The 13,664-nt window shown below is 35.8% G+C and overlaps 1 protein-coding gene across 2 annotated transcripts in view; it reads left to right on the plus strand.

Moving 5' to 3' along the window:
* Window positions 1–3,410, plus strand: part of PPP1R1C (protein phosphatase 1 regulatory inhibitor subunit 1C) — a 127,463-nt gene extending 124,053 nt beyond the window's left edge. For both annotated transcript variants that reach the window (XM_065881089.1, XM_065881090.1), the window contains exon 5: window positions 3,322–3,410. In XM_065881089.1, coding sequence (XP_065737161.1) covers window positions 3,322–3,410 — 89 coding nt within the window. The remainder of the gene's footprint in view (window positions 1–3,321) is intronic.
* The last annotated feature ends 10,254 nt before the right edge of the window (window positions 3,411–13,664 follow it).

Consider the following 13,664-nt stretch of genomic DNA (forward strand, 5'->3'; position numbering starts at 1 on the left):
TCATCTACAAATGTGATAAACCTGCCTTTTTCCCCTCTGAATTAACCGATAAACATATTGATGTGTGGTTTGCCAAATGTAAGCCTCCCTTTAGGGATTAATTATTCATAATTCTTCACTCAGTCACTTTACAACTTCATCCAACTCACATTTAACCTCCTGATCTACAGAATGGAGAAGAGCACGAGTATAACGTTCTGTGCAGGGACAACATTTCTTTCTTTTCCTTTCCTTCTTTTACTCAGTCTTTCTTTTCCTCAAACTCTATTTTCTTCACTCCTTCATGTATTCATACCACATATCCTTGTCTTATATATGGCTCCTTTTCTTGTGTGTTCATTTTGTTACGGAGAAAAGAGCCTCTGTGCATTTTGGGGATCCCTCTGCCTTCTGCCCGAGTGCAGGGCTGCCTGTGTTTTTCTTGCTCCAGGAGGCCCTTTGCCACATGCTGGGAATCAGTTCACGTGCAGGTGAGGTGTTTTCCTGCGTGTTCGTTAGCATTTGGCAGAAGAGGAGAATCTGAGAATTTCACCAACACCTCCAGAGCAAGTTACTTTCCTCCACCTCCAGAATTACTCAAATATTGAATGAGGCTTCAAAGAAAATTTAAATACAAGGCATATGTGTGTTTGGGGATAGGAGGAGGGGCACGGGGAGAAAAATTATTAGACAGTTCTCACAGACTTCACACATTAATCTCAGCATTTATTGCATCTATAACCAAACAAACATTGCTGAAAAGAAAAATTCAAAACACGAATTAATCAACCATCCGTTATCCAATGGAAAGATGACGTTAGTGTAAACTGCTTTGGGAACCAAGGAATCTGTGGTCCTGTAGAGAGGTTCGGCAGAACAGCTCTGTGACGTCACCTACTCCTGCCTCATCAAAATCTTTCACCTGGCAATAGTTAATGCCACACTCAAATAAGACCGAGAAAAGCCCGTTCCAAGGTTTGCTCAAGTGAGTGATTTTACTTTAAAGAAGGCTTTCTCGTATAACTTTGTGGCCGTTATCATTATAAAATAAATAAGTGAGTAGACCTATAGTCAAGTATGGGAAGTGGATGATTATTGGTTTAACAAGTTGGACATTTGGTTACCATTTTTTTAAATGTTTGACTCCCTCATATAGACAAATCAATGTTGGCATTAAGTTAAACCTAATTTAAGGAAAATTGTCTGAACACAACTGCATTACTCTGTAGTTACTTTGAGGTTAAAAGGGATGAGCCCTGGAGGCAGTAGAACCTTTGCAAATCCTGGGTGGTGCAGACAATTTTAGCTCAGGAAACAGTGGCAGGCGGCTGAATGATTACTATGCTTTAATACTTCAGAGGGAATGCCAAGATGGTTTGAACCAGATTAGTAGGTACTGTAAATAAATCCTAGAGATTGATAGGTGAGTCTACATTAGCATCCAAAAAGCTAAAGGTGAAAATGAGTTGGGGTCTCCTGACAATGGAACTTTATGCTTCATTCACTCAGTCAGTCGGTCAGTCAGTCAGTCAGTCAGTCAGTCAGTCAGTGAGTCAGTCAGTCAGTCTATATTGAGGGACTATGATGTGTCAGAACTTCTTTTAGAACCACACTATCCTTGTAAAGTTGAACAAATCATTTATCTTCTTGAAGTCTAGATTTCACCATCCAGGTATTTATCTCGTGGAGTTGTGAGGTTTAGTGACCCAGGTATGTAAGACTCCGGCAGAGTGACTGATTGGATGCTCATTGAACTCCTTTTCCTTCTTAGCATTTAGACCTCTTTTTCTCCTGTGTAATCTATAACATGATGACATAAGTTCCACTTGTTAACAACAAAATTCTCTCTGTGGTGATTGTGAGTGATCTGTGTTTGCAGATGAAATTACAGTATATAAATATTATTACAACTTATCAAATATTTTTGCAAGATAATCAACCAAGTCCAGGGGTGTCATTCCTTGCCAAATGGCACTCTGAGGTTGCTGACTGCAGTACATGCAAACCCACTCTGTTTTTTTCCTTTTTTTAGTTTCTTTGTTTCATAGTAAACATGAGCAGTGACTTCCTTTCATTTATCAATTCTAACTGCAATGTTTTTCAGTAATATTTAGAAAAATCTCATAAACCAATTTACTAAAATATAAAAATCTATAAACTTTTCCATGTTACACATCACTATATGCAGAGTGTCAGCTAGTATATGATGTTTTAACAGAATAGACCCAAGTGAAATGAAAGATGATTTTGTAATGATTGTAGTAGTCGCCTTATGATTTATACTCCAAACTTGAGTTAATTTTGAAAAAAATCTGAATATACATTATTGTGGAAATGCCAGACATATACCAAAGTGTCACCTCATTAATTCCATCAATCATTTATGCAATCAATATTAATGAGCACCTACTGTTTGCCAGGCTCTGTACCTGGGACCCCAAAGTGAAACCCCATCCATAATCCTGACATCAGCAAGTTTGTTCTAATGAGAAAAATATGTAAACAAATACTGTTCTATAAAGTAACTGATACAAGAGAAAGTGATCCAAGAGCAGGGGGAAATATGAGAAAGACCTAGCTAGGTCTACTTGGGGAACTGGGGGAGCCTTCACAGAGGAGGCAAGCTGCTATCAGGATGAGTGGGAGGTTATCAGGTGGGTGAGTAGGAAGAAGCTATTCGGCAGAGAGAATAGAATGAGAAAGACATGGAGGCTTGAGGGAGCCTGGAGTGACCTGTAATGTGGAAGAGCAGGTTAGTATTGTTAAAGCACAAATTACTGTGAAAGAGGGAAGCAGGAAAGGCTGGTGGAAATGAGGCCAGATAGGTAGGGAGAGGCCAGGTCACATAGCCTATATATCAGGCAAAGGTGTGCCAATGGTTTTCCTCTGTGTAGGTTTTGGGGGAAGTGATTGAAGAATTTTTAATACAAAAGTTTCAGAATCAAATCTGTATGTTTTGATTCCTAAAGAAGACTAACAGTATTCTGATTCTTTTGTTGTTTGAAAGTTACAGAAATGGCACGCACACACCTCCTCGCTCCTGAGAGGAGCAGTAAGAGCCTGTGAGCAGATTTTTAGTTAACAGGTTTTTAATAGGCAGTGATGCAATTCTTAATGGAGAAAATTTAATTACTATAAAAGACATTCTGTTTCGAATGGAAATTGGGCTGGGTGTGTTTTTATTCCTCAGTGAATTAAAAGGTTTATATAAGATTAGATTGTTGAGATCCTTGGAGAAAACACATATACACCAGTGAAAACGTTCCACTCATTTTCTTTACCTCTTGCAGCAAAGCAGTGAATCTGCCAGAAATAAATTGAGCATAATTTTTATAATTTCAGGGATTAAGCATATGAAAGGCCAGAATGAATCAGCATTCCCCGAAGAAGAAGAAGGCGTGAACGAGAGAGAAGAGCAGTGGGACCATTAATAACGGGTCTGCAGCAAGAAGTCTTCTTGGGAATAACTGAACTATTAACTTTTCTGAACATCCCACGGAACACCACTGCTTGACTTCTATCTCTGCTCTCCACACTCACAAAATAGTAATACACCTCCTGGGAAGCGCCCCTTGATGGAACTTTAGAACTACCTACAGATCGTTCCATATTACTTACAATTAAAAAATAAGTATTTATTTTACAACAGTGATTTTCTTTCTAACAACATAGACATTTGCAAACATGTGAGTGTTCTAACTTTAATACTGCCCAGCTTAATCCCTGATGTCCTACTGATAAGATTTGCCTTCTAATGTCAAATGTAAATAGCATCACTTTAAAAGTAAAAAATAAATATTAAATACATTTAGACATGAGTGTGCGTCTGGGTTTAACTTACAGAGGAATGTTTAATGAAACTTTTAAGATCTGCATTTATCCTGTTGCTCTATACAGAACGGTACATGGTATTTATTTCCGAATGATGGAGAAATGCCAGATTTCTTGATTCAAAAGATCAAAATGTATTACTCTTTAGATATTAAACATCTTTTTCCCTCCAACAACACGTTAATGATTAAAGAACCACAGATTTCTCTTCATTTTTTAAGCTGTGAGAGGTGTATTTTCCATCGTTTCCACTAGTTATTAAGAAAGAAAAATTATAAATCTAAAATAAAATATGCCAAATTTCCCCTGTCACTTATTTTTGGCTATTACTGGAAATATGGGGTGTTTCCTATTGCATTTTAATGAATCATTAGATTTTATAAATCTCCTATTATCATAAGAAATTTCATTAATTCATGAATTCGTTAATTCAACAACTATTTTTTATGGGTTCATCTCTAGGAAGGCACTTTGCTGGGTGTTATGAAAATAAAGGAAAGATAATTTCTCCCCTACAGAACTGGCAGAGAAGATAAGCATCAGTACAAAGCAAGGTTTTACAAGACCATGTGTATTTACTGAACATGGCTTTTGATAATTCAAAGTTCTGGCATCCTGAACAATTATTTATTGCATTTCAATGTAAAGTATCTATACCACATAATTTAGTAGAGGTGGAGGAATGCCCAATTTGCTTCCCACATTAATGATATTAGTGAAGTTCAAATGTTTCATGGATTAAAAAACTAAAGACGAAAAGATTTCTCAAAAGTCAATAAAGAGGTAAATTAAGATAGGAAGAAAAAAATCAAATGCAAAATCCACCGTGGGATCGTAAAATCAGGACTCAAAGAAGTAAAAGTACTGTTTTTAATTTTGACCGTGAGTTTTATAATATAGAGATTAAAAGAAATGCGTGAATCCATAAGCCAATACAATAGAGATAATGATAATTTTCCTTAGTATATTTTCCCCAAGAAAATAAACGCAAAACTCATTGATAAGTAGTATCTCAAGTATTTATGAGTACTTGTTCCAAGTTTCCTTCTTTTTTCCTTTCTTCCTTCCTTCTTTGCTTCTTTCCTTCCTCTCATCCTTCCTGCCTTCCTTTCTCTTCTCCCTCCCTTGCCCTGGCCTTTTCTTGTTTTGTTTTGTTTTTGTTAAACCAGTTTCACCAAAAATTTCTAGACCACCTGCTGTGTTTCTAGACCACCTGCTGTGACTGTTTATTTGATTTTCAAAGTTTCTCCCTACTTAAAATCTGATTAAGACACATATTTGTTTTAAGTGATTTTGAATTATTTGTGTTTGTAAAACATCCCGGATACCCCTTGAGATACCCTGAGGTCCTAAAAAATAAAACTGCCCTTCCCTCCGCATGAACAGACATTTTTATAAATGTTTTTTCAAAAGGATTCAGACAAACAAAAGAAAAGCTTTTGCTGACTTTGTAACAGCAAAAAACACATGGGGAAATAAACACAATGGCTTCTGGATTCTTCCATCGTGTTCTCCATTCTTAAAAATGAAAAGAGATGAAAATTAAAAGAATAAGTTTTCCTTCAGAAATGTTGGTTTCTTTTATTCTGTTCTCCACTCTCAAAACACAGAGATCACAATTAAAAGCATAAGTTTTCCTTTGGAAAAGTGTTGACTTTCTCAGAAATTTGAAGGATACCAGCTGAGATAATGGCTTTTCAGTTTCCTTTTCACACAATTACAGTTTACAACAAAATTTTTTTCATGATGACAACTTGGCTTCCGTTTGGCTGAATGGGCAAAGAGAGTTTCTGACCAAAACAAAACAAAACAAAACCTCTATCTTTTCCAGACAACATTTATAATATAATATAATAGTTAGTAGACAGGGTTTGAGTCACTCTGACTTGGGTTCAAATTCAACACCTACCAAATTTTTAGACTCAGTCTCTCTATTTGTAAAATGAGTACAATCATACCTACCCGTATTGCATTATTTTGAAAATTAAACAAGTAAACACCTATAAAATGTTCAGCCCAGCATAATGAGCATTTAATAACTGGTGCAATTATTATTAGAATGAGAAAGGACTTGAGACTATCTATCCAAACCTTCTCTAGTTCATGATCCTCTCCAACAGCACAGACAAGTGATTGATTGCTTCTCTAATTCTTGAATAGCTCCAGCTGAACCCCAAACCCAGACAAGGAGCTCTAATTGTTCTTTTGTGTGTTAAACTCTCTCCTTCTCCTATACTTTACCTCCTTTCCTACGGCACAGCTGTTCAGATACTGAAGAACACTCTGGTGTCATCTCCTAAGTGGTCTCCTCTCTGTGATAAAATATCACCAGTTCTTCCCAATCTTTTCTCATCATCCTGGCCGCTCGCTCTTGTATCTCTTCAATTGTGTACGCTGAATCTGAGAAAGATTAAGTCAGGTGGATAAGTTTGAGACAGGCTGGGACCTGGGACCCTTTGCTGCAGTGCTGCAGTGCCTACACCTGGACACACCTCTCCTCAAGCAACAAGATACAAAGAAACTGTATGGGACTAAAAACAACTGCATGTCTGGGCAGTTGGGGCAAATTCTGGACAAAAGATACAAAGAGACCAAAAAACCCAACTGCCACTTTTGAAAAGTCTGGAGCAAAAGCAGGGTACTGCACATGCCCCCTGCACACACCACCACCTAAGGGGTGGGCAAAACACCTAAGCCACCCCTCTGGCCTGACCCCTGGACACACCCCTACCCTCATTCCATATAAGGAATGAGCCCGACCCTCTCCGTAGCCAGCAAGCAAGGGAACCTGTTGTTTGTTCTCGCTGGACCCTGCCACAGCAGGTGGCCCAATAAAGCCTTGCCTGAATTTCTTGTCTGGCCTCTGATCAATTTCTATTGATGAAGGAGGCCAAGAATCCTGGTCAGTAACAAGCTGAGTATTTTTTGTGTCCCCCTAAACATGAGAAACTGAAGCAGAGAGTGTAGAAGGGCAGAGCAGGATTCTAGGCCAGAGTTCTTTCTATTAAACCGTGATTTTCTAACCCCAGAGTTGTACAAGGTAAGCATCTTTAGAAAAAACAAAATTCTCAGACTATTTTCTATTCTCAAAAAAGTTTACACCATCCATTTAAAATTTTAATTCAATTATGCCAATGCTTTCTATATTGTGGAAACATTATTTTAGGTTAGCCACGGACAAATTATTTTTATACTTATTTTTTATATTTATAAATACTATTATATATTAGAAAAGATACATAATCACCAGCCCCTAAGCTATTGTTGCTTAGGATGAGACAAGCTTAAAGTGTTAGTGTATTTTAAATCAATTTTTAAAAAAATGTTAAATAACCATAGTAGAAATGGTACCTCAAAATCACAAAAGTGATACACCATTGAGTGAAGTTTTGGAAACACCGGTATGGAGTATTGTCATAGCAAATAAGTGCAAGTATTGCAGAGTTTATTTAGTCGCAATATGGATTTATGAATTCATAAATAAACCAGTTATATTGTATTGATTTAAAAATTCTGTTTCTTTACCCACATCTAAAAGCAAACAGTGTAAAGTGCAAACTGATAATAGAAAAGCTTGTCTAACTACATTAAAGTGTTTATGCTTACATGTAATTTTGAGCATTTGATTTCTCTGAAGGAGGATGGGGGAAGAAATGTCCTTAGTTTTCCAAGTCTTTGATTCCAAAAACCAGTCTTCAAAGCTCCAGCAGATACATTAATCATTAAAAATGTCTATGTTACTGAAATGTGAAATCTGTTAAAGAAATTAAATTATTAGATTTTATATGTTATTATCATAACATTCTGAAGAACTAAATTTCGGAGGAAGAAGAGCTTTAGGAAAATGATGGAGGGCATCTTTTCACTGCTGTGTGAATTAGAAAACTCAGACATCCTTAATTATTCTATACTATTTTTCATGGGATAATTTGGTGTAGTTTATAAAAGTGTACATTGGAAACAAGAAACCAGTATTCTGGTTTACTATTCAATAAATATGTATGAATGCCTATGACATGCTAAACATTGTGTTGAGGACACAGGTGTTAACAAGATAGTTAAGGTCCTTAAATTCATGGATGAATATTCTAGTATTTGAAGACTGTCAATAGATATGTAAATTAATAAGTGAATTAGATCATTTCAGATAGTGATAAACTCCTAGAAGGAAATAGAAAGAGGTGATGTAGCAGAGCGTGTCATTTCCTCTTTGTCATAACTGTGTGACATTGAGGAAGTTCTTTAATTACTCTGGGACCCAGTTTCCTATTCAGTAAAAATGTGGAGAATGATATGGGGGAGGGGTAACCAGATGATCATGTGAGGCTCCTTCTAAATCTAAGATCTTTGTTTCTCCCTCTGACTCTTTCAGGAACTGCAGGCAAGCAGCAAAGGAGAGAAGAGGTGGGAACAGACAGAAAGCAGCAGCATTAAGGGAAGATGGAATCAGAAGAGAAAAGGTGTATCTTTGCATGCTTGTCTGACAGCCAACAGAACAAAACTGAGTTAGAAATACTCATACACGTATGTATGCATGTATAGTATGTATGTAGGTAACAACCTTAGCATTGTAACCAATTGTTTTCTTTTACAACTTATCCTTAGAAAATGATCTAAAAAATGGTGATCAGTTTTTGTTTGTTTGTTTGTTTTAAGATTTAAAAGGAAACTTGCCAGGAAAAATTTCCTGCTGCAAATGACTAATTGGATACTCTATTTAAGCATACAAGTTTGTTGCCATTAAGTGATGCTTAACAGATTTTTCCCTTTGCAGAGATTTACATGACATGGTATTAAATTCTCTGGAATGTTTCCACTGTGTTCTGAAGTAGTTAGTTATTTTCTTTTTCTCCTCCAGGTGCAAAATGAGTTGATAACAAACAGAAGCTGACTTGTCATGGCTGTGTTCCTACTTGAGCTTGGAAAAATACCAACACAAAACAAATACCATCACCACCATCACCTCCAGCTCCATCATCGTGTGTTATTTTCTTTCTCCAGGATTGCTTTCTGAAGCACTTTAGATATGTTATACATAAATACTGACATATTTTTCAGAAATTGTTCCTTCATTTTTTTTTGCTAATCATTGATGCTGCACTATTTGCCAAATTCTTCCTTTTCATTTTAATTTATTTCTCTCTATAACCAAAAGTGTGATCTTGAATTTGAGTAAATTTTAAGTGATTCATTTTTAGTTTTTCTAGTTCTGGAATACAAGCTTTCTCTTACAATAAGGAGGCTTTTAAATATATTTTCTTGCTTGCTTTTCAAATTCCATTGTATTTTTTTATTCCTTTGTTTCTTTTTCAAATTCTATTGGTCTTGATTCTATTTAGTTCCACAAATACATATATATAGATAGTCTACTACATACCAACTACTGATTCAAATGTTAGAGTTATAAAAATGAGAAGGCTAGTATTGTTGCCATCTTGCTAGTAACTCTTTGTTTAGTTCTTTACAATTAATAAAGTGGCCTCACCTATGTTTCTCAGCTAATAATCACATTAAATATGTATGACAGGTAGGATTCATTTTATGGATCAGGAAACTAGAGTCCAAAGAAAGTGGCCCTAAATGAATCCATAGTCCAACAAACTCTTCCACTAGCTTATGATTTGTTTGAGAAGTTGTAATAGTTTTTAGGATGAAAAAACACATCCTCCTTAAGAACAATAGAGTTTTACGTTTTCTTATAGTGCTTTATAGATCCACTTAGAAGTAAGCTTTCTACATTTCATACACGAAGCACACGGGGATAATTTTGCTAATGAGGCTGGATGGGAAGAGGAATCTGAGTTTAATTCTTTGGCATCGACTTCAAACTAAAATGACCTACGGCCAATAAAAAGTCAAATTTGAAACCCTTTTTGAAGTATTTGGCTCATTTAAAAATCTTTTCTATGTTTAAATCTATACTTAAAATAACCTTTAATATCTTAAAAAAAAAGAATTGCCAAATTTATGACAATCTTATCTTATGTATGATATCTTCTTAGAGAGCAAGACATCAATCTTTTTAAGTTGTTTCTTTTTCTTGATTTCTAATAAATTGTAAAATAAAAATAATTTCACAAATTGCTATTTCTTATTATTACCTTTCATCTTCTCTGCACTCCCCAACCCCCAGAATTTGAGTAATGATAATTTTCACGTACCATCTCCCAGATTTTGTATTGCCGAGAAAGTAAAAATAATGTAAATGAGCATAATTACCTCAGACCTAAATGCATAATCGTAGAATATACTATATATATCATGGTATTAAAAAAACAACATGCTGCTTAAGGAGGAACCAAAGAGAATATTCTAACTGATACTCTCCTCAAGCTAACTGAGGAATGAGTTTCCCTGGAATTTAAAAATCCTTTTTTCTCAAAAGTAGTGATGGGATTCAGGACATGCTACTCCAAAATATGGCACCTTGGCACAGTGAATATTTTAAGTTGGAGGAGTTTGAGAAAACAGAAGCCGGAGGCTCACTGTGACCTTTCCACTGTCCTTCTCCCCTGAAACAGGCTATAAAACCCTCATGTGAAAGGTGTCCTCCCTATACCTGGAGGAAAGGAGCATCTTTGTCTCTGAAGACAAAGGGACGGAGAAGAATCCAAACAAAGAGGCCTTGCTGGGTTTCCCGCAGTTTACTATACTTACCTTACACTCCTTAACCTGTCATATTCCTCCACAGCTGTCCATACTTCATAAATGCTAGCACAGAGGCACTCAGATCTGTTTCTTCGGATCTTCATTTCCTTATGAAGATTCCTGTGTCATGTAAAACGTATATTAAATACATTGCATACTTATTTCCTATTAATCTGTCTCTGTCAGTTTAATGTTTAGACCCAACCAGGAACCCTAAGAGGTGAGAATAACTTTCCTCCGCCACGGTACAGTTACAGTAGCAAAGGTATAACGTGGCTTTGTATGAATCAAAGCAGTGAAACAATAAGAACCTTACAAAAATTACTTGGAGATGGTTGAACACCTCTTAAAGAATTATAGGAGAATATCTTCTCTCTCTTCTTTATGTTTTAGAGGCTAGCACTTGCTAAGGCACTGTAGTAAATGGGTGGTTTCCCATTACATTTCCCCTGCAGAGTAAATTCTGTGGATGTGTTTCCCTAATCGTACTAATTACATTACCAGATGTTGCTCTCACTTTCTTCTTTGCCCTAATGGGACATAGATTTCCTATTTTGAAATTGTCACTTATTTGTTATATTTGTCCAGTGTTTTAAACATTATGTGGGTCCTTTATTTGCTTTTGAAAACATTCAACAGTCTAAAGATTAAAATTTGACATGAAGGCCAATTATGACTAAGATAGGAATTATATTACTCATTACACTACTACTAACCATGCTATACTAGTATAATTACCCTGAACTTCTGTATGATACTACACTTGAGCTATCCATTTTCATTGTCAGTATAAATAAAGTTTTCATAGGAAGTAGTTTATTGGAACTGGTTGATATCTAAATGAAATTTAAAAAAATAATTTTTCATAATATGGGCAGAAAAGTATTAAAAATTAGACATTATCATCATAAACCACCAAAAGCTGTACTGGTATAAAATAATTTAATGCAATATTTTGAGAAAAACACAATTGTCAAAATCAATAAATTTTTACTTAACTCATAAAAATCTTTTTTTCATTGTATAATGTGGAGTCAACATTTTTTTCTATTGAGGATATATGTGTGTGTGGAGACTCTATACGTATGTATATAAAATACGTATGTGTACAAATATATATGTACATATATATAATGTAACCACACTGAAATAAAAAAGGAAACTTTTTTTAAAGAGCGAGAAGAGATTTAACCCATTTGCTATTAAGCACAGAGAATTAAAACTTTTTAAAATAAATACTTCCCTAAGTTATCATTTCCATGTTATTTTCTATTAAGGGAAAGCTAGGTGGGAAAGCTAGAACAAGCTAGACGAAAGGAAGAAAGGGAGGCTATCTCAACGGAAAGGTGAAGGGCTATGGCGCCAGGGGAGATGGAAAGAGAAAGGAGCCAGAGGGAGAGAGCCCCAGGAAAAGGCGAGGCCAGCTCCTTCTCTCTCCCCATCCCTGGCCACACAACTTGCTCTTAGTAAGTTCCTGCCCACGGCTGCCAAGTCATCTCCATCTGAATGTGTCTTTTGCACCAGGGTTATTTCTAGCAGCCCTCTTGTCTCCGGTGGCTTGGAAGATTATGGTTTCAATGTTGACCCACTTGGCTTCTAGATGGCATCTGACTTACCACATATAGTGGATGCATCTGCTCTTCTCACATGATTTCCACATTATCAAAGTTCCTCTCCGTTTTTTGTTTCTGCCAAAGAAAGGCTTTTATATTTTGCTAATAGGGACTCTGTGAAATGCTGGGGTTTGCTGGGGTGTGTGCCTGCACTTTTTGTTGTTGTTGTTTTACTAATTTTTTTTAGAAACTGCTATTGTTGCTTCTAAGTGCACCTGGATGGTCTAATCATGCGTTTTAACATGTCATCCAGGAAGTCTAGAAGTTATTGTTATTTTATCTTTACGCTAATATTTTTCTTTTTAATATTTGCATTTTAAAAATTTCCCTAAAATCGAATGTCTATATGATATATATCAATATAGCTATCTGTCTCTATATATATATCATATATATTGACATGTATTTCAATGTATCTATATGTAGTTTTGTCTTTCTAAAGCAAGGACATAAATGCTGAAGTCAATGATATGATCTCTGTTATAAAACAACTGGACTACTCTTTACATGGAACAACCTCCCCATTACGTGGACTTCTAGGATATTGCTACTGAAGTCAGAACCGTGCAACTATAAGCATGAGTTAATTTTAAAGGAAGCAGGTGGAGCTCCTGGTAGATTCTTATTTTTATAGTTCATACTATTTCAGTTTTCTCAGTGTGTCAGTCAATATTCTCAGCACCTTACATGGGCCATTTCATTTAATCATTCTAATAATCCTATAAAATAGGTACTCTTACTCTCCATTTCATAGGTGAGAAAACTGAGGCTTGTCCAAGATCACAGAAACCATTACCGACAAAGTCTGAAACTGAACTAAGGGCCAAATTCAGTCCTTGGGTGAGATATTTCTTGCCTCAGGTCTTCCACAGAAGAACTCAACGAGAAATAACAGCATCTGGATAAATATAAAATATAAATATAAAATAATATTGTGAACTTATGTTAACTGAGAACCAACAATGTGTCAAGTACTGTCTAGATCCTTCAAATATTCTTCATTATTATTTTATCACTCTATCAGTCTTTGTGGTGAGAGGTTAGGTTAAGCTTAACAACTACCAACTACCAAGGACAATTGAGGTCACTGTTGCTCCAAAGCTTGTATGGTCCCCACTATTAATCATCAAGGCTATAGGAAATCAACCAGGAAATGTGAGCTTTTCTCCTTAGCAAAGTTGGTAAGGTAAGATTAGTTACAGTTAATATATCTCTGCACCAGCAGACCCACCTCCCAAGGGTAGACATGAGACAGATGGGGAGACAATGTTTTTCTCGTATAATTCAGGTTTGCTTTTAGCATGCTATTAAGAATTAATTAAGAATTGATGCACTCCCCATTTGTCTGCTCTGAGAAAAAACATAAATGGTTTCTTGGAATTATGTAGACCTGAAGTGCTTGAAAAGTGAGTCTCATTTTGATTGAATTAACTAGAGATGTTCTCTGAAAGGATTAACTCAATCATATATCAAACATTTAGGACAAACAAGAATAAGCTTTTCCTTCCTGCCTTCAGTTATTTATTCATATTCATTTATTCAACAAATATTTACTGAATACCTACTATGTGTAAGGCTAAGTGCTTCTTTACC

The sequence above is a fragment of the Phocoena phocoena genome, chromosome 7 (assembly GCF_963924675.1).
Source record: "Phocoena phocoena chromosome 7, mPhoPho1.1, whole genome shotgun sequence".
In the NCBI taxonomy this organism is placed as follows: domain Eukaryota; kingdom Metazoa; phylum Chordata; class Mammalia; order Artiodactyla; family Phocoenidae; genus Phocoena; species Phocoena phocoena.